We start from the raw sequence: 27,842 nt of genomic DNA, 5'->3' as shown, positions 1-27,842 counted from the left end.
AGGGTCTAGAGATCCTGGCTCAGTTCATCAGTGTGACCCTCTCACACTGGCAAAATACCTGTTTCAGGGATAAACATGCAAAATAATCTGGGGAGGGCCATGAGGGCACCGGGGAGGCAAAGGAGATCACAGTGCCTGGGTGTGACACTCCAAACACACCAAAGACTCTTTGAGTAACGGCTCAGAACCAGAAGTGCTCCGAGGGAGCATCCTGCCATCACCTCACGGGCAGGGCACCCTTGGTCCAGCTGATGCTGGTCTCAGAGGGGCTCCTACTTTCAGAGAGCTGTTTTGCAGCAACACGAGGGACACTGAATCCTTTATGAAGCAAAATGTGGCAAGCTGGCTGCTCTGTCAGAAATCACACCTAGTTTATAGCTCACGGTAACAAAACCACGTGAGGAGGTAAAAGACACTGAAGACATTTTTGTTTGCAGTCCACAGACAGAGTTGAAAAAAACAGGTTTTGGGAATTCTGCGGTATCTGTTAATGCTGATGGAAAAAAGACTGCATGTGCCATGGTAGGATGGTCGCTCAGAGAAAGGGGAACCTGCAAAGGATGCAAAGCTTTCAAAACAACATGTAAAACCATGCAAGGGATTTAGAATTCACCCCTGCTACACACAGTGGTTGTCCTCAGGTTTCCTCTGTTGTATTCCCCACTGCATGCTTGGGCACACCAGGCTGAGCTTGCTGTGGTTACACCCCATCCCAGCTATGGGGTGGGAAGCACATCTCTAGGAAATTCCCCTTTTCTTTTCTTCCCTTAGCACAGAAAACTCAATCTTCTCCCACTGAAGCTGCTTTGCTGTTTGCTGACCAAGAGGCCAGTACAGTGAGAGCTCCCTGGAGATGGGACAGTCCACTCCAGCCCTTGCTGACACTGAAACACCGTGGCACAGGCATCAATCCTGGGAAAAGGCCATGCTCACCAGTCCCTTGAGCTTGCACCTCCCACCAAGAGCCAAGCAAGCACTTCCCAAGTGCACAGCACGAAGCAAACTGGCTTCATATGAAAAGTTTCAAAACCCAGCATTCTCTTTCAATGCAGATCTTGTCTCTGCTACCACGAGAAGCCAAACCCATCCTGGGGCTGTGCCATCAGCCTCACTTTGCTGCTGTAACTAGTTGGGAAGATAACTCAGCAGGCTTGCACAAAGCTCAGCTCTGCAGTCCCCACCTCCCCTGAGAGTCCTTCACGGGAGAGCCCCACATCACCCACACAGCACAAGGACACCTGAAAGGCAACTTTTTCCTGCTGAATTTAAGTCACCCCTAACAGCTCTAAGGCATTTGTGCAACGTCTCCAGGGTACTGTCAGTGCTGACACTCCCAGACTGGGCTTCCACTTCTCAAGCCCTTACCCTGATGCCACGGAGTGATTTGTGGCCATCCCAACAGCTCCCACCACCACCTCACTGTTCCAAAGCAGGAATGGCAGTGCTGGGGCAGCACAGGCACACAGAGCAGGGAAGCCCTGTCAAATCTGCAGACAGGGAGCAGCCTGGAACCACTAGAGTTCTGGTGCAGTGACACGGTGGGTAACACAGTGGTTATAGCCCATCCTAGCTTTGGGGTGGGAAGCACATCCCTAGAAATTCCTTCCCCCCCCCCCCCCAGACAACTCAACTTTAGCACAGACAATTCAACTTTCTCAATTCTTCTTTTGAAGAGTGCAAGGTGTGTAACAGGTCACAGACACGGCAGAGGCACGGCCCAGCAAGAACAACAAACCCTGCACGGCAGGCACCGGTCTCGCTGCAAACAGGGGAAGGATGATTCAAGGGGTAAACCCTTGACGTCACCAGGGCGAGCAAAACCCTTGACGAGCAAACCCTTGACGTCACCAGGTGGATGGCAGCCCTTGGGGGAAACCTCGCAGCTTCCCAGCTTTCCATCATGGAAAACTGCTGTCTGGCATCTCTTTGGCGAGGAGCTGGTGGGCAGCCCGTGAGTCAGAGCTATCCTACTTCCAACTGCATATGACTCACACTGGCTTTGCTGCAAAGGCACCACGGAGTCTGACTAAACCAGCTCCAAATCTGTGTGTATATATAATTTTTCGATACATATACACACCCACACGTGTATGTGCACACACGGACGCGCATGTACAGGACAAGTGATTTGGTTGGGTTTTTTTTTTTTTGTTCCCCCCTCCGCACGCAAGCGAGAGAAACTCAACGTTCTGGAATTAATAAATAACTATGAACAAACCAAGCTCCCGGGACACGGAAAGAGCTCTTCTCCCCACGTGGCTCCTTAATTTTTGTACTGCTCGGTGCTCTGAGCTGCGCTCTGAGCCCGCAGGGGCTCCCCCCCCGCCCCGTTCCTGGCGCGGCACAGCTCGCAGGGCTCCCTTTCCTCCGCACGGGGGGAACGCTTCCTCGTGGATGGGGGGGAACACCTCGGAGGAAGGGAGGGAGGAACCCGGACGTTCCTCACGGGGCGTGTGCGCACACCCACACGGCAGAGCAGACACCTGGAAAGGCTCAGCCCGTGTACTGCTGCTGGTAGCGCAGGTTGAGCTCCCGCAGCTCCCGCTCCCGCACCCGCCGCGACTTGTTGGATTTGGTGGAGCGGCTGGAGCGGGTGGACTGCGCCGACTTGGTGCTCTGGCAGCGGGAAGACGCCCTCTTGAGCAGGTTTTGGGAGATGGAACGGTGGAGGTTCTTCATGGAGGAAGAGGCTGCCATGCTGACCACCCACGGGTGCTTCAGGGCCTGGAGGGCCGTCATCCTGTCACTGGGGTCCACCGTGAGCAGGCGGTCAATGAAATCCTTGGCCAGGTTGGACACGCTGGGCCAGGGCTGAAACACAAGAGAGCTGATTAGAATGAAACATCCTGGCACGGCTTTGCTGACTCATCAATTCCACCCATGCCCAAAAGGCACTTTGGGCCATTCTGCTGCTCCTCTTCTCTTTTATCCTCAAACCTTCAGATCTGTGACTGATGGTATCTGCCCAAGACAAATGAGACACAATTACTTCAAGTCAGGGGGAGAGGTTGAATTAGTGGGAAATGCACAGTAACTGTATCCCATTGAAGACCCTCCCCAGTCCAAGGGCTTTGTACCTGACAAAGCCATTACTGCATGAACACAAGCCCTGTCACTCAGAGGATGGATCCTGACACCCACCCCCTGGGGCTCTTCTCACTCTCCATCTTAAGGCACACATCCAGGGAGCAAGCACTGACCTCTGCACTAATCCCTGGAACCAAACCTAGGGAGAATTTTCTGCTGTGGAACTTGGGTCTCACTCCCACATGGAAATTTAGATGTTGCTACTGGTCAACCCTAGAATGGCATTTCAGCCCAGCTGGAAACAATCCCATAAAATGTTCTAAATATATAGAAACGTTTGATATAAGACATTTTCAAGAATTTTCAACAAAGAAAGAGGAAGGAATTTTTTTTACAAAATGCTAGTTTTAAAGGAACAAGCCCAAAATAATTAATTAGATATAATAAATATCCTCCCAGCACACCCAAGAACGGCCACAACAACTTACGAGTCAAACACCTACAGCCACACATGCTGGAATTGTTTAATTTCTAAAAAAATACTATATTCACACTAAGGCGGGAAGTGAGAACATTTCCTTCAGCATGAGGTTAAGGCTGGGCTGTGGACAAAGCTAGGAAGAAAAACGTGGCAAAATGAACTGTAAGGGTGAAGAGGAGGAGGCAGCGTGGCCACCAGAACCCCCTAAGTGGTGAACTGAGCTGGGCAAGGGCAGGTTTCTGCAACCACAGGGGGTTGTGTGGGTCTCACCCCTCCTGAAACCACCAATCCTGAATTTTTAAAGTCCACGGAGCCGACATCTCAAGCAGCATTAAGAAAAAGCCTGAGCAGATTCCTGCAATGAAGATTTTGATACAGTAATGGTGATCATGTACAAACACATACATGTAACTGAGTGGAAACACCGTGTCTCTCATTCTTCTCTTCCTTAGGTGAGTAAGAAAAGCACCCAGCTATTTTAAAATTCAGGTTCCACCAACTGTACAGCCAGATATAAAGCCTTTTTCTTGTGCAATTGGTCTAAAAAAGGTACGGCCTGATTTTTTTGAGGTTTGCAATTCATTGCTACCGAAAGCAGGTTTTGCTTTCAAAAGACTCAAAGGCACCAGCAGGAGAGCAGATCCCTGGGAGGATTTTATAATGAAAAGGAGGATGGTCTGAGAGTTACAGCACTGCTCCCAGCCCATGGCCAGGAAAGGTGAACTCAGGCTCTAACTGAGGAATTGGCTGCCAGGGGGATCAGGGTACACACAGTCTTATTTTACAATGACTAAAACAGTCTGGCTTACTCAGCTGAAGTGGGATATATGATCACTGCCAGTAACTATGCAAGAGAAGAGAGTGAAAATGATAGGAACTACTTGATATAAAGAAAATACCGCTACATGAATAAAAAACTAAAAGTGTTCCTGAATGTATTCTGGGTAGAAATGGAAATACTCCAGAGAGTTCAGGAAGGAAGCACAGCCTTCTCCTGTAGATCAGACACCACTTCTGCGCTTTGAAACCACATCCAAAATCCACTCCCCTCCACATTTCAAGAACTAAATCAGTTAACAAAAAAATTTAGGATAAGGTACTTCATTTTGTTAAATAACAGTGAAGGGAATCAACTCGCAGAGTTGATCATTGGCATAATCTCAGCTAATCCCAGGTGGTACCATATGTCAGCTGGCAACACATCACCTTCCCTTCACACTCGGGATCTCCAGTTACAGACCTTTGGGCTCTCTCTTCTTGATGGACAGCTCCAAATGAAACCCAGCAGCAAGAGGTTTTGCCTCCACTTTTCCAAGTTTGCCTTCAAAAACTTCTATATTTCTGTAGCTTTTTTTTTTTTTATGAATCATTTTCAGCTATTCATTCAGTTAAAATCACAAAGTCATCATTACCTGGTTACACCCCATCAACCTCCAATCCTTTCTTTCCTTCTCCTCCTCCCAGCAGCCACAGCTCACCCCGTTCTGTTTCCTTCACAGAGGACTCATTTTCCACTCTCCAAACAATCCTAATGAGACTTCCAAGCTAATGATACTCTGTCCAATTTACTGATTTTAACTCAAAGTGACAGCAAACACAGGTGACAATTCTACTCTCTGTGCAGTAACTTTTTAAGAACTCTTTACTACCATCTTCATTTCTGTTACTGGCAATTGAAACTACTTAGGATACCCTGATAGAGTTTTGTCCTACTCAGATGGAGAAAACACATTCACACAACTCCAACCTCATTGTTTTTCCTGGAGTATTTCTTCCCCTCTTTCTCTTAAAGGTTTTACCTTTCTGAATACCACCCCTCACAGAAATGCCAGGACCTCCATCCTCTCTTTTTTCTAATCTGAAAACAAAGAGATGCAAGAGATGCACTCACATGAAAAACACTTGAGGACTGACACAACAGCACTTGGAAATACACCTTCAGGACAGGCAGGAAAGCATTATTTCCTCTTGCAGGTGTTAGTAACTGCACAGACCTGGAATTTGAGGCAACCCAAGAGCTATTCTGCCATTCAGATGCATTTAAACTTCAGTCAACTGACATTCCTGCCAGTGAAACGAGCCTCTAAACACCAGGAACAATATTGCTTCAATCTTTTCAAGTCTTATTAAAAGATAGCAAATATGATGATTTAGAATCTGAAGAAACCCATAAAGTCTGAAGAGCTAGGAATGGTGACACATAACCAGCCTGAGCCCTGAGAGGCCCATCCAGTTTAATGAATCCTAAAGAAGAATAAACTCCAAACAAAAGCACATTGGATTTCTCATTATTCCAATTACTCCAGTTTACCACAAACGTTGAATATGGAGTACCTGCAATTAGATTTTTCTTCCGGTCAGCAAACACAAATCAGTTTATTGATCTGTTTATGCAGCCAGAGGTTTGATTTGCTGCACCACACGCATCTTTTTTATTTCACTGAAGCCTTTTCCTTAAAAATAGGTAAGGCTACATTCTACAGAAGCAATTTTCAACCCCAGTCCCTGGAGAAATGTATCCACTCTCTAGAAGCCTTGCATCAGTTGGCAAAACAGCAGGTTTAACTTAGCAAGACCTAAGTCAAGTTGTGTGCAAATAAAGGAAGAAACAATCATCTGACTTCCAAGCTTTGTTTTTAGTCTTGACAGTACCCACTGAAGGAAAAATACATATTGATTTACTGGTTCCTACCCAAGTTACATGTTGTTTTCAGGAGAACTGACATGAGCACTAAAGATGGGGAAGGTGAGGGACACCAAGAAGTGCAAAGGCCTGGATCTCCCTTGCCAGTCAGCCTTTACAAAAACAAGAAGCACAAAGTATGTTATCACAGCTGCAAATAATCATTCTTAGGCCAAAAACACAGTATCCCAGTCCCACTGATTCTTGGGATGAGTCTGATGGAGTGTTGGAGAAGCCTCAAAGCACCTGAGAGGCTGAGAAGCCTTCCAGCAGCACACAGGTTCCTGCCAGGCTCCCCTAACAGAAAACCATCAGACAGCTACCTGGAAGCTTTACAAGACAGAACAGATTTAGTGGGAGTGAGTCTGCCCCAACAAATAGACTGGGCTCAACACACCCACGTGGTCAGAGAGAACAGCCTTCACGTGGTGCCCTTATCACCGTTAGCAGCAACACTCCAAATGCCACATGCCACGAACGTGAACGTGCCATTTCTGTCATCATTCCCACTTTGATGTTGCACTCCCAAGCGTGCCAGCATGGACAGTTTGGTTTGTGCAAACAAAGTGAGCCAAATCAGGGCGTTCTGGTTAATTTTTCAGCTGGGGTTTTGAGCCCAGCCATTCCTTGGCATGACTCACCAAACGGCTGCAGAAGCAGCTACATCAGCCCAAGCGAGCGACTGGCACCGAGTCCAGGATTAGCAACACTTCAACCAGGCGTGAAACCCCTACCACAGCCTGTCTTACAGCCCTAATGACTATGGGAGAAACTCCCACAGTGGAGATCTCTAGCTCTGGTCCCTCAGGAATGCCAGCTGCTGCTTCTGAGGTGCACCAGCATTCCCTACAAAAGCACCTCCTGAACTTCTAAGCTCCATGACACACAGGGCGCATCGCCCATCTGCAACCTCGGCCCTGCTAGGCAACAAACTCAGGGGAAAGCAGCCTCCTTTACAATGCTTTAAAGAGCTCTCAAGTGTGTTATGTTTTATTCAGACTCGGGCTCGGAGCCTGGAGGAGGAGGAAAAGAAAGAGATCCTCCTATGAGTGTCACTTAGGCTGTGTGATTGCGTGCGGCGCTCGGCTCTCTGCGATTAAATCCCATCACCACCCCTGCTTGTTATTCACATCAGCATAAAAGCTACCGAGGCGCCGTCCACGCCGGCGTGTGGGGAACAAACAACACGTTGTTCTCTGGTCTGAACAACCAACCCACCTCTCTCCCCTCGTGGCTGACGCGAGCACGGCCCGGCAGCGCCGCAGGGAGCTCCCAACGTGTGTCGCAAACCAAACGCTGCCCCCCGTTAGTTACCGGCGTGGATCTTCTCAGCCAACTGCACCACACTGAGGGAACTGCCTTCACGTGGCAGAGCAGCTCTCAGGGCCGAGTTTGGACACCAGAGCAGAGTCCCTGAATTTTACTCTGCCTGCGACGGGAGCCGCTGTGGAGCGGTCACCAAAACCCGCACTGCAAACAAGTCAACAGGTGTTTTATGCCAGCTTTTCACTTCTTTTTACCTGAAAATACACGATGAAGAGGTTTATGATACATTGTCCTGTTGGATACTAGTTCTTTAAAATATTTCTATTACATTCAGGTTTCTAAGTTACTTTGTTCCACCCCTGCCCTAAGTATTTCCTTTAAATCAGATTTTGTAAGTCTCTATATCTCAGCAATGCAGCTTCCCCCAAATACGCACTCGTACCCCCAGATCTGCTCATATCCAATCTAACCTGGCCCTCTGTCAGTGTGAAGCCATTCCCCCTTGCCCTGTCACTCCAGGCCCCTGTCAGAAGTCCCTGTCCAGCTCTCCTGGAGCCTGCTTAAGTACTGGAAGGAGCTCCAAGGTCTCCCCAGTTTTTCCTTTTTCAGGCTGAACAGCCCCAGCTCTTTCAGCCTGTATCATAAATATGAACAGCAAAGGCTTTTTTCTTTCAATTTATTTTCTTCTCCCAAAAACGACTCAATCTAACACACAGGTATGGTGCTGGGGGCAGAGCACATCTCTCCAGCTTCCATAACTTTTCAGAGCAGCTGCACATTAAAATTCTGATGTTTATGGTGGGAGACAAATGACATGCTGTTAGTTTTGAAAAGGAAACTAACTGGATGATCTTAGAGGTCTTTTTCAACCCTAATGATTCTATAAAGGTCCCCAAGAATTCTTTGCATTGCATCCTTCACCCATTCATGCTAACAGTTTTGTCTAATTTAGGGGATTCCCACATGACTTCAGAAAAAGGGAAGTGTCAACTCCAAAGGAGCGGCTTGGGGACAGCAACTGTGAGATGTTATGTGGCAAACCAGCCTAGGACTGTGCTGGGGCTCTGGTAACACCAGGTTTGCACTCTCCCGGGCATCACTCAGCCCCTGAGCAGTTGCAAAGAGGTGATCAAAACCAACCAGTTCAAAAGAGCTGGAACAAAAAGTTTCCAATGAAAAGATGTAATGTGCTAAAGTCCACGCAGGACAGACTCACGAGCATTCAGCATTAATTTGTTGATGTGGGGAGGAGGAATAAAGGAAGGATGAAAGAGGAAAATACAACAGCCCTTTAATAATCCAGAGCATTATAAGTATGCGCAGCCATCTGGTGCTGTGAACTTCTATAACCCAGCTTTTCGAATGGAAATAGCCAGCCCATTCTCCCTGTACAGGCACTGAGTATTCAGCTGGAATCATGCACTGAAATTACAGCAGCTACAAAAACAATAAGCACAAAGCTTTTCTCTCCCACCTCCACCTAGAAGGTGGCTCTTCTAAGTGCGATGCCTAGGGAATAGCTGTTAAAATGGGGTAATACCATATTTTAGCTTGGCTCACTTTGCGTCTCTTAAAAATGTGTCAGCAAGTTACAGTCACACACAGGGGACTTTAACCACTACCCTGACTGAGAAATTGCATACTGAGGAAGCTCAAGGGTCAAGAGACCTGGACTTGGAAGAATGCAGGTGAAAAGATGAGATCACCAAGTACACATTGCTGGACACTGCCATCAAAACAGGCAAGGAGTCAGAAATTTCCAAAGGTATTGCTGTAGCACCAGTTCACAGCAGTATTTTCAGTAAACAAACTGGGAAATACCTTTCCCAATCTGTTCCTGACATCTGGGTATCCTGACATCTTCGGTGCTTTTATTCCCAGAAAACTCAAACTTGAGCTGAATGATGTTCTCTCACCCTGAACCACTTAAGGTGAGCATTGGCTGCGAACTGCAGCTGAAGTCAATACGTGTTTCCACACACAAATTCAGAGTAACAGTTTAATTAAGAAATAGTAGCTCCTGACAGGAGGAAAAAAGTCTTCCCCAGGGAGGAAGAGTATCTTTCATCACGCTGATCAGTGCAGTGGTGGGAGGATGAACAGATAAGCTTATAACCTCCCACGTACACACCCCCCCCGTCCTGCAAGCTCCAAGCTGTCGGTGCACAAGCCCTGGGTGCTTACAAGGGAATGAACAAGGGGGAGTAAATCCTAAGACAGTCTTAGCTGCCAGTTCAACTATGCTCTGGCAGGCACCAGCTCTCCTCTGCTGCTCCAGACAGCTCCTTTAACCTCCTCGAGCCCAAACACAGCACACAAGTTAATCATAGAATATCCTGAGTTGGAAGGGACCCACAAGGATCGAGATGAGGAGCTGTGCCTCAAACATCAGCAATGTCCAGGCTCCAGCTGCCCCACTGCCTGGCTAGACTCTACTTTCTTCCTTAGTCACTCTTTCAGTTTTAATCATAATCCAACCCTGGTATGGGTCAGAAGAGGTGAAATGCCCCTTCTTTCATCTGAGCACTTCCTGAAAGTCCAGGTTTATGGTATGTAAGTTCTTCCCAAGCTAGGCCAGCATGGCCCATTCTAAAGCCATTCCTTTTTCTCTCCCAGAAAGCACTGCTTTGGGTAGGCAAGGTGGATATAACCTCTTTTGAAGTACACAAAACATCAGGAGACACTATAAGTAGTGCTTGGTTTACCACAGTTCAGTCCTGGGTGACTGGTTTACAGTTGTCTTTCCCGGCACTGTTTGGGATGTTTCTGTCAGAATCCAGAGCAGGACAACTGTTCTGGATCCCATTCCAACAGACACATTTCTCCTTATTCTCTTCTCAGATTTCTTTCATCATCCCAACTATTCAGTGATGGAGACAGAGATCTTGTTGAACAACAGAGTATGTCATTGACACTGCACCAACCTGCATATACACAAGAAGGAAAACCTGAAGTAGCAAGGACAAATCAAACATCCCTAATTTACACATTCCTAATTCTACAACTACAGTCTTATACCAGTGTGATTTTTTCCCCCCCGTTCTTTCGTACATTGTTGGGGTAATTTTCTTTCCAAAACAACATAAAAATATTTCAGTCTGCTATGTGAAATCATTGTCAAGCCTGGCCACCCCCAGGTTAAAAAAGGCTGCAGAGAAAATCCAGGTGAGGGCTGCCAAGGTAGCCAGGGATCCCTGACACACAGCCTTCAAGAAGGGCTGGAAGGAGCTGGACTTGCCCAGCCTGGAAAAGAGAAATCTAAGGACAATCTAATAGCATATTACATTTACTTAGAGATATTTACAAGGATTACAAGGAGCCACCATATAGCAGGTCCAAAGAAGGGGCAACATGGAGAAACTGTGTGTGCCTTGGAAGGTCTGTATCAGGAAATACCAGGGAAGGGTGGTGCAGCCCTGGAAAAGGTCACTGAAGAGGTGGGGGATGTCCATCCTAGAAGACTTTTTAAGATTCAGGAAGACAAAGTCACAGTCAACATGATCTAGTACTGGCAACAGTCCTGTTCAAGCTGAATGGGATTAGAGCCCTCCAAAGGTCTCTTGTAACCAGGGTTTCTTTGATTCGAGTGCTTCTCCACCCTGTCCCCAGCCAGCACTGTCATCTCCCCTTCATGGCAGTAGCACATCCCTCCTTCTGACATGTATCCCAGTCCAGGCTCCATCCCACATGTTTAACAGGGTCAAGTGTGCCATCAGTGGTTCAGGAATAAGCATGTGCTGATCAGCTCTGGGTAAATTTTGAACGATATTCAATTATCTTTCCTGCAGCAAAGGATGTGCTTCAGTTCCCTCTCCCACTGAGCCACCAACTTCCATAAAATTCATAGAAACATCAGGCCTTTGAGTCCTCCACATTGCTCAGACTGGGTTGACACTGACCTTAGAATTTAAACAGTTAATTCTGGAAAACTGAAAGACAGACAGCACAGTTCCACAAACTCTGCTTCCTTGGGAAATCAGGGTGAAAACAGGGCTGCAACAGACATCCAGGGATCATGCAATCCATCCCAGGGTCCCCAAAGGATCCACTGCAGATGCATCACTCCTGACAGATGACTGCCTCACTTGTTCTGCAAGACAGCTTCAGCAACCCTCTGGGTACACATTTTTTAGGAGCAGGAGACACTAGTGTTGTAAAAGGTCCAGAGTGAATCTTTAAGTGCCATTTAAGGCTCTGGTTTGACATAATCTGGGAAAGAGATTATTCCTTTTCCCCTTTGAAGCAGCCTTTTGCATATTTGCAAACTGCTATGACAACACGTTCTCCAGGCCAAACAGCCAAAAATGTTTCAGGCTTCCGGAGACTGTGGTTTTTTCGACTCACGATTGTTTTTGTTGATCTTCTGTCAAGTCTCTCCACTTGGCCTGTGGTGTTTTTGGAGTCTGCTGCCCAGAAGTGTCAAGAGCTTCAGCTTGGCATGCAGAACCAGCCCCTAAACGCAGCAGGATCACACCACACGCTGTCTGTTTTCCTGCTCATACACCTCAGTATGTTCATCTTTTCCCACAAGTACGATACTGCCCTCACATAATAGTTTGTGATTCATAGATAGATCCTTTTCTGAGAAGCCAACACCTCCTAATCTTCTGCTCTTCACCTATTTTTGTGTACTGACTTGCTCTTATTCTTTTTTAAAAAATACACCTGCTATTGAACTGTTCAAATTTGTTAGGGCTACCTAGAACTCAATGCACTTTGCAACCTTTCCTCAATGTCATCTGCAAATATAATGAAAAAAACCTCTGCTCCCCTCACCTGGGTTGGTCAATAAACCCTGAGATACCTCTGGACCTTTGGCAATTTCTAGAGAACCACCATCACTACATGTTCTATTTTACTGATGAGCCATCAGCAATCAGTAAGTGACAATTTTAACACAACGGGGTTGGAGAAACACAAAATTTGGTCCCCACGCTCTCCCTGTGGTAGATTTTGAAAGCTCCACACAGCAGAACCTGCCTGCTGGCTTCTGTCCCCAGGATGACTGGAGAACATTATTTTCCTCACTTCTAGGTAACAGAAGTTTTGCTCGGTATGAAGGGCAAACAAGGACAAAATTATCTGTAACAGTAAGTGGAGCAGCACAGCTTTCCTGGTGCCAACCCTTCTCCCACAGAACTTCTCACCTCTTGACACAGAAGACAGCAGCTGATGCAGAGGACGTGTGAGGCAATGCTGCTTGCCCAAAGCCAGGCAGAGGAGAAGGCCCCCTGCTTCCAGAAGATGAGGAAGGCTTCAAACCCTGCCTCTCCTTCGCCAGCAGATTTGGGTAATTCACTTGGGTAATTCTGCTTGCTAAGAACAAATCTTAAGATCCCACTTGCTCATTAGATTTACCCATACTGACTGTTCAGGAGTTCCATGTGCCTGGCACACCCTCAGCACACACAGAAGGTTCCCAAAGCCAGGCTGCAGCACATTTCCAAACAGGGAGTTTTCAGAGACCAGGGAACATGTTCATGAAACAGCTAAAGGCCCCTCCAATACCAGATCCATCCTTGCCAAGCCCCCGTGCCAAACGTTCGAGGTACGGGAACTCCTTTGAACTTTGGAAGAGGACTTTGCCACGAAATTATTTTACATTCTCATCCAAGGCCCAAGCTAGTTTTCCTTAATTTTGCAATATCAGCCTCTGGAGCAAAACAGTGGTTTAGAATGTCACCAAGAATCCCTGAAACTTGTAAAGCTAAAAGCAAGTGAAAAAAAATATAAAGGATTAAGTGTAAAGAGGTAAGAAACTGTAACCCAGGCACTCCTATCAGCAGTTGATATAACAGTATATAAAGTCCCTTGAGTCATTCTAGCTGTAACAAGAAAGTTTTCTCACATCTGAGCTACATAATCATTCTCAAAGTGATCAGATTGTAAAAAATCCCTTAGAAATTACTCCTCAGACACAGGCAAAGGTAGGAAGCACACAAATACTTTAACCAGAAAGCTCAGTTCTACCTTTTGTGAGGCACAAAATGAAACTCTTCGGTTAATCACCCAAAGTGCCTGAAGTGCTGCTGCATTGGATGTGTAGGGTGTATCGTGCTGATGGAAGTTCACAAGCTACAGACACAGAGCCAGGCACAGGTCCACATCAGCCCTCAGGTGTCCCCTGCACGAACAGCAGGTTATCTCTTAACAGCCACCACCAGAACGTTCTGCCTCTCCTCCACTTGTGCACATGGCTCCCATGCCACCAATCAACACTAATCCAGTGTATTAGCGAAAGCTCAGCTTTCAGGAAAATCCATAACAACATCCATTTAAAATAACAGAGGTATTGGAAAGCATGCCTGGGATTTCTACCTTGTCACTCGCTCGGGGCAGCAGGAGGGCGAAGCAGGAGGGTGGTGAGAGAGGAGAGAGAAGCAGCAGCTCGTGCTCCAAACCAGAGAACTTGGATGCACCACTGCTGGTTTGAGCCACCCCTTCCAGCTCCAAACAGCAAACCCAGTTCCCTGTGCCTGCAGCCTCGATGCCTCAGTTGCAATCTTGCAAGGTTTAGGGATTTCTGGGTTTAGGTAAAGAGACTGTCAAGAAAACTTCTGGGCTTAGGGAGCACCTTTTGAGCCCTCCAGCTCAGCACCAACAGAATTCCCCCAAAAACAGCTTTTGCAGCTGAAATGAGATTTGGACTATCTGAAATCAAAACCTTGACTTCCTACTTATGCCACATGTGCTGGTTAACTCCTCCTTCATCGCATCCCAGGGCAGGGGCACACTGCAACTGCTCGGGAGGTCCCAAATTCCGGTCAGAGGAAATCTGAGACATCTTTCAACACCACATTGTTCCAAATACATCAGGTCCAGCAGCCTCACTCTAAGGCAGGGTCAACTGCAGGCCACAGAGTGATTTGCAGCAAGGTGCATGTTCACAGCCCTTCTCTGCAGAGCTCAGCTTTGATTAAACAAAACTGGCTTTCAACCTGCAGCAGGGACAGCAGCTGGAACCACAGCCAGGTGCCAGCTCTGCAAAACCTCAAAGCCTCAGCCTGGGGGCTCAGGGGGGAGTTAGGAAGATGCTGTATTTTTTTTCCAGAGTGCAACACTTTGACAGCACCCACTTGAAAGCTCACTTTAAAAATGTTCTATAGGTGCCTGTCAGTGCTCCCTGTGCCTCTAGGATGAAATCAGCCACAGGGAAAAGAGGAAATGGCCTAGGTTATTTTTAGGGAAATGTAAAGGAGTCAAAGGCACCAATGGTAGCTGATAGCTCAAATCCTTTCTGTTAATAATGTGTGTTCTGTATAGAGGGAGCTTAATATTCTTTTTCTACCCTCCCAATGTCCCTTTATCCCTACATCCATAATTCTGCAGAAATACTATTCCACCACTAACAGGATTTTATAGGGCCCACAGATGAAGAAATGAAAATATATGTCAATTCCCAGCACTATTACACGTCCCTTTCCCTCAGATGTGGCTCCTGTCTTCCATCCTTATATTATGTGCCACACACTGTGCACCACTTCCCCAAACCCAGTCATTCACCCAAAAACCTTAACCAAAATGCTCAGCTGCTGCCCCTCACCCTGCAGGTGCTACTGGTATGGACAGCAGTCCTAAGGAAAAAGGGTTGTGAATAAAATTACTGGGAAAAAACCCACATTCCTCTTCTCCATGGAGATTCCTTTCCTGCTTTCTTTGTTTCCAGCGGCTTTGAGGCTCAGCAGAGTTTCCACCCTGCCCTTATGACATGCACAGTTCTGTGAAATATAAACTGCTAACGTTGAGTGTTGCAGACTGCAGTGGTACAGAACTGACAGATGTATGAAGAGAAAGATCCCCCCTTTTCCTTGCTTCCCCTTGCTTATCCTGCCCTAGGATTTGGGGTTATCCTCACTGCAACATAACCTGAAGTAAACAGCAAAAAGGCAAAAGGAGTAACTGAAAAAGGTCCTTCTGACACACCAATTCCATCGGAGGAAACAACCTTCAAAAAGTACCTCAAGAAGCAGCCAAAGCGAAGGGGAATTGATTTTTAAATGCATACACTGGTTTCAAAGCCCTTTCACCAAGAAAAGGTGTTTCTTTACGTGCACACCAAGTGTTTACCAACACAACAGGCTGAAGTTTTGCGGGAGCACGGTCACTGACACCCGCGGGAAGCAGGACGATTTTCCAGGTTTCTAACTGCGGTTATTGGGTTTCCACAGACACTCGTGCAGCGGGAGAGATCTGGACAAACACTTCAGCTCCCGGCGACGGAGCAACACAACCCCACCTGCACCCTCACACCCGCCGAGCCGCCGCGTTAAAAGCGGAGGAAGAGCAGAAGCCAAGAGAAGTGCATTTACTGGGCTGGCCTCCGTGTTCCCTGCCCGGCTCCGAGAGGCGCTTTCATCCTGTTCGAGTGCCTGAGCTCTTCAAAGCAGAGCACAGTGCCCTTTTCAGCAGAGCCCCGGCTGCAGCTCCGCCAACACTCTTGTTGTGCTACTTAAAAAAATCGCCGCTTTCTCACAGCCGTAGGAAACGCAAAAGCACATTCCTCTGTAAATGGATGTTTTCTTACTTTTTTTTTTTTTCCAGGCAAAGGCCTCAGCAATTTATATTAAAAAAAAAACCCCAACAATTCTTCCCTACACGGGGGGAAAAAAAAAACAACAAACCCAACTCTAATTTTTAGAAAAAAAAATTGCCTGCATTGGTCTAACAACAGGACTACTGTAAAACGCTTCTACCACCTAATGTGGCTCACAGGGAAAAAATGGCAGTTGCTGTATGTAAAAAGCTCTTTCTTTCCCCAAGAAGACTCAAACATGGTCCCAGAGACTTGTATGCTCATGCAAACAAGTACTGCAGATGTGGTTTAAAACCTTGCCTTCAGCTGCCCTGTCCCTGTTTTCCTCGTTACACTACAGTCAACAGCTTGAGACACACAGAACTCCAGGGGGAAGACTGGAAAATTGGCCACCCTGACGGTTTGAAGTCTCTCCTCTCTTCTGGCACAGAGATCAGAGGCCAAGGTGACGACTGTGTCTGGCAAAAACATTTAACGGGTCTAAAGACCATCTGGCACAGCCAGGGAGGGCAACACCATGAGCCAGTGTGGCCAGTCAGGGTCTCCTGAATGAGGGATCCTGCTGCATCCAGACCCTCCCAGGCACTGACCCCATGGAGAACTTCCAGAAGAATAAGGTGGCTTTGCAATGAGCTCCTCTTAGAGCAAAGGGCAGCAGAGGACACCGTGCAAAGGTAAATCTTCCATAAATGCGAGGCACCTACCAGCTCTCCTGGCCTCTTGTACACACATGACTTTATCTCCTGTATTAAAAAAATATACAGGACCAAGGGAGCATTAGAGGCCAGTGGTGATTCTCTGTTACTGGTTATATTTTAAATCTGCTTTGAGTGTTTTCCCAAAGACATTCTCCAGCCCAAACTTGGAGAAGCCAGGCTGCCTTATAGCCCATCTCAAACAGGAGATGAATTAGGAGAAGATAACCAGAGCAGAGTCTTCCCTCATTCAGGGCAGTTTCTTCCCTATAACCAATTTAATTAGCAGATAACCTCTTACACAAAACTTGGTAATATATAAGTATGTACTGCAGGAAAAAACCTGGACACATTTCTGGGATAAACAGAGTATAAAATAGAAAATAAAGCTCATATGCTATGGAACACTTGATTTTTTTCCAAACTGGTATTTTTTATAAAGTGGTTATACTTTTATCATCAAAATAACAAAAGACTGTGTTTTTTTTTAATTACATAGTCATATGTAATTAATTTTAAGTGACCCAAAGTGCAAGCACACAGGAGTCATTCCAGGACTGGCAGCCAGCCAGACCTGTCATAGCATCAATGCAAAACCTACTGCTCTTTAGAAAGCCACATCCAAAATTTCAGAATACTTGTCCTGCACTGACTGAACTCTCCTGCAAAGCAATAAGGATCATGGAGAGATTTTCTGTGATATGCAAGTATAATTTTTTCCCTCTCCTACAGGAAATCAGCTTCTCCACTAAAACACAAGTATGCGAAATAGAAAGTTGAGTTGCCACTTTACATTTCCATCTGCAACTTTTAGGGGAAGGAGGTTAACAAGAATAATTGCAGTTTCTTTTTATTGCTTGCGCCTTTTTTAGAATAAGTTTGTCATTTGATAGGAAATCCAACCACAGTCATCATAATACAATGACTGATCAGTCCCTTTGGAGTTGGACGGGGGATTCAGCAACCAGCTCCCAACTGAGTCAGAAGCAGTCTGGGCTCGAGTTCCACCCCATTCTCTCTCAAAAAGTTGAATAAATGCAAGAAATTAATATTAAAATTTGACAAGTCTGTCACCTGTCTCCTTCATCATGTGTCACAAGGGATTTGAGGGATTAAAAGTCCTCCACAGCAAGGACAATTACAAGAACACTTTGAAAACGCTCTGCAGACGTGTCCACGGACTTGGGTAAGGACTCATCCTGTAAACATGCATCAGTTGCCTCGAAATGGTCTTATTTTTATCTTACTGTCTGTCAGGTAGCACATGCACAGTTTGTTTGTTAATGTACTCCATGTTTCCTGCTTCTCCTATCACCTGCAGGCAGGGAAACTGCTTGGGGAGAAAGTGTTTTGCTTCTTTACCTACATAGGTCGAGTCAGTTATTGTGGGAACACCATTCACACCACTCCACTCAGCTACTCATCTAGAGCAACTTTGTTTTCCTGTATCTAAGGGTGTTCTTCCATCCTATTCATGGAGGATCTGCAGAGTTTACTCAACACCTGCATTTAACCTGGTGCTTTCAACTCCAAGCTAGTGTGGAAAATCATTAAGGTTCTGAATGTTCCAGGAGAGAAAAGAAGAAATGCAATGCACATACAATCTGCACATCAGGCCCCTCCTTTGGCTCTGCTCTCAAGGCATTTGAGCTGAAAATCTCTCTTTACCATTAAAGTTTTTAGTATGTGTTTCTTGGCTGCTTTTGATAAAGCTTTGGAGGAGCTGCTGATACGCAGGAGGGCAGGAACACCATCCAGAAGGACCTCAGCAAGCTGGAGAAATGGCTCTAACTGCATCTGCCAGCACTGTCAGGGCACTTAGGGAGGAGGACACCCCACCAGATGTCTCAGAGGTGCCCAGTGAAAAGGCAAGTGGTGACTGTCCAGCTGCAACTGGGCAAATTCTATCTGGATGTAAAGAGAAATCACAGTTCCCACAAGAACTGGGCTGCCCCAGGACAGAGCCCAGAGAGGTGGTGACATCTGCAACCTCATGGCAGCTGGAGTGAATAAGGTGCTAAGCAACCTCATGTAGCTTAAAATTCAGCCCTTCTCAGAACAGGGGTTTGGTCCAGAGACTTCCTGAGGTCCCTTTGTGCCTAAATCTTCCTGCAGTTTTAAGTTCAGTGGTAGGCACTGGAACACTACTGCAGGAAGCCAGGCCAGCTGTTCTCTCTGCATGGCTGCTCAGTCCCTTGCAGAGCTCCTCCAGACTTGCACTGCCCAACTTCCTTCGTGTATCAAACATGTCTCTCCTTACACCCCATTTACCAATGCATCCACTAGCACCATTACTTAGAACAAGCTTTTCAGGGTGTTTGATTAAGAGATGTTCCCACAGCAGCCCACACCAACCTCACCCACTGTGAACACACCACAAAAAAGCTGACTCTGTTCTATAAATAGGAAAACAGACCATGAGGGGAAATGATTTGCCCAGATCAGACAGCAAAACCAGAACAATTCATACACCCTAGCTCAGCTTCCCAATTTAACCATAACATGTATTACCTTCCACTTCTTCAGGCAATTTTCCCAGGTGTGTAAAGCAGCATAACAGTACTGGTATTCAACAGAAGGAGAAGCTTTGAAACAGAAGTAGAGCAACCCTGTTCTAGCAGGATAATGATGGTCTGATGTTCATTTCTGCACTTTCAAAGGAAACTGTGAATGTTATTCCAGCTTTATTCCTCAATCAACTTTTTTAAGTTACAAAGAGACCCCCAGAAATTAGTTTTATCCCTGAGATTTCAATTAAAATATTGCCAAACCTTCTTTTCAGTAAGTTCTAACAAAACAAGTGAAAGATAATAACTTTGCAGCAGGCTACATCCAGTGCAGTGTCAATAGCCCACCCAACCCTTATTCAGGGATGCTCAGAAAAAAGAAAGCATACTAAGTTACAAAGCCAGCTTTCCTTCATTCCTCACCCTAGCCATTACTCCAAGGAGTTCAAAAAGTACAGAAGAAGATACAAGAGATAATCAGTGCAGTGATGTCAGCAGTACCTGAATAACCTATTGTGGGAGACCTCTCCTATTGATCTGCTAATGGCCTCTTCAAACAGACCTCACACTCCAGGAACAGGAGCCCGGGGTAAGAGGGTCCCAGGCAGAATGGAATTACATTAGCTGGATGTGAGATGACTTGTTTTTCCAAGAACATGCAGCTACTTCTCAGGTCACCATGCATCTTGGCTTTCATTCCTCTCTCAATACAGCTTTGTCCTCTCTGATCAGGTTTTGAGGCCAGACCTTTCAAAAAGCAAGGACTCAGCACTGAGACTCTGCAAACCCAGGGCACTGCTGCTGCCTGACCTGGTGCAGTTTGAAGACACCTTCCTCATTCCCCCCTGGAACTCAAGCTGTCAGCTCTGGGCACCCTAGTTCACAGGCTTCTTTTAACATTTCCTCTTCCATTTCACATCCTCAGACTACAGACAACAAAAGCAGTTGCTCCAATGAAACCTCTGCTTCTGCATCTATCCAAGACAGACACTTTCTACAATGCACTCAAGTATTCTGCCCACTCCTGCTCCAAAGAAACCAGGACTGTCATTACCATTAGTCCGACAAACTTATCAACAGCCTCATTTCTGGCATCTTCCCACTTCTTCCTGTATAACACACACACACAAAAAAAAGAGCAATTTTCTGTGAACACCAGAAATTTGGAAGTGTTTAAAATCCCAGGAGGTGGCTTTTAAGAATGCTGGCAAGGTTGTGGGAAACACACCAGACACCTCTAAATCTCTGGCTCACTTTGTTTTCTCCTAGAATTTATTCACAAAACGAGCAGCCTTTTTGCTGCATCTCCTGCCAATACCTGGCTACGTCTGCAATTTAGGGGCATGGGCTTAATTACACTGGTAAATTAAAGCATCCATTTTCCCTGGCTCTGGAGGAACAGAAAGCAGCCCAGCAGCAGACACCGGCTGCTGGCTGACACATATTTGCTTTCCAAGCAGTAAAACGCTGACAGCTTTCCAAAACAACCACTCATATCACACATAGTATCCGTAATACCCCCCTAAAGTGTGTAATTTGTAGTGGGATAACAAGTAAAATGCCTCAGGCTTGTGCACTGGCACTTCCAAAACACACAGTCTAACACTTTCTCACGTGCTGCCTTCTCCACGTACAACCTATGAGCATCCAGCGGCCCCAGCTGCAATGAATCCACAAAATTTCTCAAAATAAGTCCCTCCTGGCACAAGGACCAGTGGACATCAAAGTAAATTACACCAGGGAACCTTCAAAATCGTTGCTCTCAGTTCCCTCTCTCCAGACTGCCTGTGGCTGCACTGAGCTTGGTCAGAGACCCCCCTCAAACACTGATTTTTTTTTGAAGGAAGGGCCCCTGTCTGTTTACTCATTCTTCAAATGTAAGCCAGCCCATACCTTTGGTTATTCACACTGCCCTTCTACACACGCTTTTCAGTTCTGTGTTTTTATCCAGAGGATGCAGAACTGCACTTCATATTCAAGGGCATGGCACAGCAAGGACACCTGCAACAGCACCACTCACTCCTAGTATCAACTAGCTTTTGATCATAAGTATCAACATGATATGTAGAAGTATTTAACCTCAAATTGCTTCTTCTGAAGAGCAAGAAGCACCTTCAGGGCCCACCATCATTTACAGAAAATTCAAACTGCCCATCTTCCCATGGGACCAGCTCAAGTTTGTCCACACTGAACATCAGACAATTTATTTTGTGATCCCTCTCTGCTTCCTCAGATTTGTTTTTAACTTCAACAACTCAGTATCATCAGCACCATTTTACTGGGTGTCACATGAATATCCCACCTCTTGCTTCTAAGATTCTAAGACTCCAGGATCACCCCATTTCACAAGAACAGGCAGAACCTGTGTTAGGTAACATGCTAAACTTAATTAAAAAACCTGCAAAAAAGTAAAAATAGCGAGTGACAAAGTTGAGTGAGTCATAACATCCAGTGTCACTACACACAAGCTCATGCACTGAGGAGTGGAGACATTACAGGGAATACACCAAATTATGCAGACACCATGACATCCCCAAACCAGCTCAGGAAACCTCTTGGGGTCACAGAGGGCCACTCTCTACAGAGATCTGGCAGATCTACTACCACTGGTTACAAGGTGACCAGGACTTTGCTGTTCAGTGTGACTCACAGATGTCACATGGTGCAGCTGGTCATTCATCTCTTTCTGCATCAGGATAACCCCACTGCATGCTTAAAACTCCACAGCTGGTTAACAAAGCCTATTAACACAGCAAATTAACAAAACAAGCAAAGGCTGCCAAAGTCAGCTGAAATTGGGAGTTCAAGGAAGCAGCTGATAGAATACTTTTGGCAAGAAACTAATCAAGTACAGCAGTTTCTGAAGGAAGTAATACAATTAGTCCAAAAGCTGCCAAATTTGGGGGTTTATGACCCCTCACACTTGTGTCTCCACTGTGCACCAGGGACTTCGAGGAGCACTCATGGAAAGAATTAACAAGATCCACAAAGGTGTCAAATCTGGGCTCTCCTTTGGTGGTCTCCTAAGCAAATGCCAGTATTCCTCAGTTTCATTTAACTTGGATATTCCAGCTATTAACACAAGCTGGCCTGACAGCTTTAAAGTACAAAAGACTTACTGACACATTTGATAACTCTTTGGAGAGTGACTGATTTTTTTTTTTTTTAAAAACACAATCCTAAAGCAGCTTAATATGTTTAAAAACTTAACGTGCTGGATTCCTTACATCCATCATTAAAATGCCAACATACCTGTCACACTTAAAAATACAGGATCATTAATTTATTCTGGGTTTTTGACAGTTACTTTACTGTCACTTCAGAATCATAAATTTAGCCTCTCATTAACAGTCTCCCAGTGGGATTCACCTCAAAGTCATGGTGTTCAGGAATCTAAACAACACTCTCCTACTTAGTAAAGAAAGAAGTTATAAAAGCTTAATTTTTTAGTATTTTTAATACAGTGAGTGATATAAACAGAAAGACAACTTGCAAATTTGGATCCCCCCACTTTCTGTAGGTGTGATTCCTAGTGAGGTTATGCTACACTTGGTAATGGTGCTGGTGAAGGAGCTGGCTGGTCACTGAGCTCTCCCACCATGATCAGAAGGAAGTTCTCCGGAGTGATGGGACTCTGGGAGGGCAGGGGCACCCATCTTCTGCCTAAAAATTATCTCCTAAGGGTCCTCTTTGCATGGTTATCTACAAAAACTATCCTTCGACCCTTCAATTTATCACACACCAAGCTCGTTGTCAAGAAGACAATGCAGATCCATTTCTGAAATGCTCATGTCTCCAGATTGAGGAGATTGGGGCTCCAGGAGCCCCTTGCCTGCCAGAACCCTGCCTTTCAGCAAAGCTATTTTTCATACTCCACTTGGATTAGTATCAGAAATCAGACTGGGTATGTACATGCCACATTTCAAACACCCTGGCACGAGTTTCTACAGCAAAGCCTCAAACAGCAGCTTACCACAGCCAACGTTCCCCCAACCAGACACCCACAAGCATCCCAGTTCTGTTCTGCATGAAGAGTCTCCTCTTTCTTAACACTCAGTTTTTTAAAGGAGTTCACTGTGCTGCACTGGGAGTGGTTTGGGAAAGCAGACGGAAAACGGGGAAGGATTTTAAAAGCCAGAATCACAGATTTTGTTAACCCAGGTAACGTCACCAGCCTGCACGTGACAAACGGCTTCTTGCCATCACGAAGACCCAACCCAGGGAGAGCTTCCTGACTTCCCCTCAGCGCACTCACCTCGCCTGAGTAGCTGTACTTTCCCTTCAGGATCTGCCGGTACAGGCGGGTGCGGTTGTCGTCCTCGAAGGGCATCGTCCCGCTGAGCAGGATGTACGAGATCACGCCCAGCGCCCACATGTCCACGGAGTTCGTGTAGGGCTTCCTGACCAGGATCTCGGGGGCGATGTACTCCGGGGTCCCGCACGTGGTTTTCATCAGGCAGTCGTCCCCCTTCTTCCGAGCGCTCGCCAGCCCGAAGTCCGTGATCATGATTTTGGAGTCCGTGCCCGGGTGGTAGTACAGCAGGTTCTCCGGCTTGAGGTCCCGGTGGGTGATGCCCAGCGTGTGCAGGTACCTGACGCCATCCAGCACCATCTGCAGCACGCGCGTGGCGTCCCTCTCGGTGAAGGAGCCCTTGGCGATGATCCTGTCGAAGAGCTCCCCGCCCGTCGCCAGCTCCATGACCATGTACACGCGGTCCTGGGTCTCGAACACCTCGATGAGCTGGATGATGTTGGTGTGCCGGACCCTGCGCAGGACGCTGAGCTCCGACTCGCACACCTCCCTGCCCTCCCGGTACTTGGTCTCGATCATCTTGATGGCGTAGGGCTGCTTGGTGGCCTTGTGCTCCACCCGCACCACGCGGCTGAAGCTGCCCCTGCCGATCAGGGCCTTGATGTCGTACTTGGCCGTCACTCTGGGGTCGAACTTGGCGCGGTATTTGGCCACTTTGTTCTTGCGGGGCTCGGGCTGGTGGGCGGGCAGGGCGTTCCCGGGATACGGGTTGGCGTGGTGAGGAGGCGAGGGGGAGCCAGCCTTGATGACAGCCCCGCAGTCATCCCTGATGAAGTGCTTGTATATGTCACTGTGGCCTGTGTAGGGTTCAACTTTTTTAACCAGGTCCAGCTGCACATCTTTGGGGGGCTCGGGAAGCACTTTGCTTGTCCCACAGCCCATCACTGACTGGTGTTAATTCCCTGTCAAGGCATGTTCCCAGGGGAGCATCAGCAGCAACCACATCCGGGACAATTCCCACATCTGAACCTTAGGAAAAGAACGAGGAGGAACAAATAAACTGGAATCGAGGTAGTAAAGGTTCAAAAGGGGAAAAAAAAAAAAAGAAAAAAGTAGGCCATGCTAGCACAAACTAAGAATTTGGGATTGACCAAACACAGTGCTCTGCTGCTTTCATCACAAGCCAGTGCCTACAAACACAGCCATGGTCAGAACCATGGATGTGACCATGGAAATCACACAGTATCTCTTTTTATTAAGCACAGTTCATGTTCTGCTCCCAGCTGAGCACTGAATCATAGTCACAGAGTGGTTGAGACTTCTGGAGGTCTTTTTTCCAGCCACAATTGCTTAATAAAAAAATCAAATTAAGGAAAGAGCCAAGCACTTTCCTTTGTTTTGTTTCAACTGCTCAACTTCACACAACAGCAGCCACTGCAAACCCTAAGAGTTTTGAAATGCCTCACTAGCAGCTCCACAAAGTACCTCAGCAACTTGTTCACTTAACAAATCTGCTTAAGACTTTCTTTATATTGATCTTGTACAGTGTCTTAAACCTCTCACTGCTTTGCTCCTGGGGATCAATGGAATGGCACAGGAAGGGAATATGGAGCCAGAGGCACCCTGGCTTTAAGGTGAATTTTACCATTGAACTTGTTGCAGCCCCTGCTAAAGGGGAAATGTTCACTTAACCAGAGCAGCCTTCAGTCAGCAAGTCCCTCGCTCTCCAAACCCTGAGAAATCAAGGTGGGCTTTGACATCTTTCAACAACCTGACTCAGTTTTGCTTTATTTGACATCTTCAGGCACCAAGTGGCACTTCTGGCTTTCCATATGGAGCTGTGTGTAGTAAGTGGAATTTCCACCAGCTCTTCCAGACTAGGAGCTCTTGCTCATCACACTGTATTTCAAATAAAACCAAATCAGGTGCACCTAAGCAAGTCTTTATGTTCTGATTAAAGCAGGATCACTGGCCAGGAGATGGGGAAGCTGCCTGTGGCTCTGGCAGTTTTACACTTGCACCTTTTGGCTCAGAGCCCATCAATGGGTGCCTGAGCCTTTGGAGGAGGTTACAAAAAACCATCACCCTTGAAATGTGATCTCAGGTCTTACCATCACCAGGTGAATCTCCTCTCAGGCACCACCTCTCCAACCAACTCCTCAGCATGAACAGCAGAAAAGGAACCCTGGCTGGTTTTCCATCAGGAGAATCAGGTGAAGAAACAAGAAATGTTTTAAAGGGACGTCCGGAAGAAGTTTAGACTCTGCATCCAATCTGGAAAGAAAACCAGGCTTTTAAAATCGAACATCACCAAAGGAACTTCTCAGGGAAGCCCTCCTGGCAGCACCCTGAGGTCATCACAGACATGCCTGTGGCAGGGTACAAGCAATAGGAATAAAGAACCAACTTCACAGGAAGCTTAACTGACTTTCATCAAGTGCTGCCCTGGAAGTGGGGGTTTGTTCAGATTAAAGTACCATGACAAAACATAAAGAGCTGTGACTGGTCCTGAATCATTCCTCCCATGGACAGTTTCTCTCAGAATTATTGAGCCTTAAAGCATATTAACTTAACAGAGAAATGGAGGGAGAGCATCCACAAACAAGGTTATTACAGAGTAATTCAACCTGTAGAGAAGTGGTTGTGGGAAACGTCGGGCCTGTAAATAAAACTGAAGAGAAGGACCAAACACTTGAAAACATCATATATAAATCCCCTAATGGCATTAACTGAGATCTGGCAGCAACTCCAGTATGTCAGTGTACACCCAAGCGTCCCAGGGAAGCCCACAGAACCCCAGAGCTGCACACCAGAGTCAGCACCAAAATGCCCAACTCCGCATCAGTGCAGGTGGAAACGCTCTGTACAACAATCAAAACGAGCTTGGGGAAAGGAATTAAAGAAATGGAGCACTACAAGCCCACTCCAAGCAGGAAATCACAGACTTGTCAGGTGTCAAACTATCTGAGAGGAGAGAGCACACCTGAGTGTGTGCAGCTGTATCCAGCTGCAGCTGGAAGTGGTGGGAAGGAACGAGGGGTTTATGCTTCTTCTCTTGGACATGCAGCACCTCACTCCCCACAGCTCAGCAGGGAAACACCTCAGCTCTTGCCAGCTCAGAAGTGTCCTCTCACTGAAAATATGAGGGAAGGAATGGCTGAGGTCCCTGTGGATAAGGGGTATCAGTCACCTGCCTAGATCCCCCAAGGCCAAGCAGACCTTTCACCCTCAAGTAAATACATCAGAACTTGAAGCTCCTTAACATTGCTGTTCTGTGAGATGCCAGCTTGGAAACCTGAAGACAGCAGCTCTTAACTGTGTTAATCAAAGCTCAAACACAGCAACCTGCAAACCACACCTGTGCCAACACAGCAGAGCTGAGAGCACCTCACCTGAGAGCACCACATTTAGTAACACAGGGCAAATGTGCCTCTTGCTGCCTGACACAAACTTGGCATAAACCTGGCACAAAACTGGCATAAACCCGTCACAGACCCGGCATTCCCAGCGGAAGCCTCCAGTGGGTTTTGCAGGGGAAACCCGGGGCTGGGGCTGCTGCAGCACCGCAGGCAGCTGTGCCAGAGCCAGGGGTGGACCAGGCTCGGCCAAACCAACCGCGATTCCCAGAACTCTCGATTGTTTCCACAGCTTCTCCCGAGATTTCCACAACTCCCACTGTTTCCATCACTCATCCCGACCCAGGCCGTTTCTCGCACATCCTGGAAAGCGGACCCAGGGCCGGGCCGGTGGCGGGAGCTCGTCCTGCGGCAGGCTCGGCTCCAGGCCCAGGAAGCGCTGAGGGGACGCTCCTGGGGCGGGCAGGGCTCGCCCCCCCGGCCCGCCCGTTCCCGCGGCCCAGCGCTCCGGGCAGCGGCAGCGCTGAGGCGCCGGGGCCCACCGCGCGTCCCGGGACGCGCGGCCACCGGCGCGGAGGGAGAGAAGGGGGATGAGAAGGGAGGAGCAGTGCCCGCGCCAGCGCCGGTGCCACCGGGCCCGGACTCACCTGGGCCCGCTCCGGCCGCGCCGCGGCACCGCCTCTTGACGTCATCACCGCGCGCCGGGGACGCCCGAGGGGGCGGGGACGCCGCGCGCCGCGATTGGCTGAGGCGGCGGGGGGGCGGGGCCGAGGCGCGCGGGGAGGGGCCGCTCTACCGCCCCCTGGCGGGGCCGCAGGGACAGGACCCGGGCGTCTCTCAGGGCTCCGGGATCCCCCCAACCCCACGGGCTTTGGGACCCCCTCAGCCCCATCCAGGACCTGGGGCCCCCCTCAGTGCCATCTGGGAGCCCTCAGGGCTCTGGGACCCACCAGCCCTGTCTGGGACACCCCAGCCCCACACGGGACCCCTCAGTGCCATCTGGGGTCCCTCAGCCCCATCGGGGGCTCCTCAGGGCTCTGGG

The 27,842-nt window shown here is 47.5% G+C and overlaps 1 protein-coding gene across 4 annotated transcripts; it reads right to left on the bottom strand.

Annotated features, from left to right (window-relative positions):
• Positions 1-2,491: 2,491 nt before the first annotated feature.
• PSKH1 (protein serine kinase H1) lies at positions 2,492-27,508 on the bottom strand. Of its 4 annotated transcripts, XM_027646643.1 has the most exons (5): positions 27,448-27,508; positions 25,556-25,718; positions 23,448-24,473; positions 16,695-16,733; positions 15,918-15,959 (listed from the first exon to the last, which is right to left on the bottom strand). In XM_027646643.1, exons 3-5 carry the CDS (start codon positions 24,384-24,386, stop codon positions 15,927-15,929), a joined length of 1,011 nt encoding a protein of 336 aa, XP_027502444.1. In that variant the 5' UTR covers positions 24,387-24,473; positions 25,556-25,718; positions 27,448-27,508; the 3' UTR covers positions 15,918-15,926. The 4 variants fall into 4 exon arrangements, with proteins under 4 accessions (XP_027502441.1, XP_027502442.1, XP_027502443.1 ...); XM_027646640.1 differs by lacking the exons at positions 15,918-15,959; positions 16,695-16,733 and adding an exon at positions 2,492-2,811; XM_027646641.1 differs by lacking the exons at positions 15,918-15,959; positions 16,695-16,733; positions 27,448-27,508 and adding exons at positions 2,492-2,811; positions 27,177-27,318.
• Between the last annotated feature and the right edge of the window lie 334 nt (positions 27,509-27,842).

This window comes from Corapipo altera, unplaced genomic scaffold (assembly GCF_003945725.1).
Source record: "Corapipo altera isolate COAL_440 unplaced genomic scaffold, ASM394572v1 62, whole genome shotgun sequence".
In the NCBI taxonomy this organism is placed as follows: domain Eukaryota; kingdom Metazoa; phylum Chordata; class Aves; order Passeriformes; family Pipridae; genus Corapipo; species Corapipo altera.
The sequence above is the reverse complement of the archived record's forward strand: the minus strand, read 5'-3'. Positions and strand labels throughout refer to the sequence as shown.

Bases quoted from the DNA above. Each gene is read 5' to 3' on its own strand.
- PSKH1 (XM_027646640.1), bottom strand. From the start codon at position 24,386: ATGGGCTGTGGGACAAGCAAAGTGCTTCCCGAGCCCCCCAAAGATGTG. The intron at 2,812-23,447 runs GTGAGTGCGCTG...CTTGTGTTTCAG, and splicing joins AGTACAGCTACTCAGGCGAG to CCCTGGCCCAGCGTGTCCAA.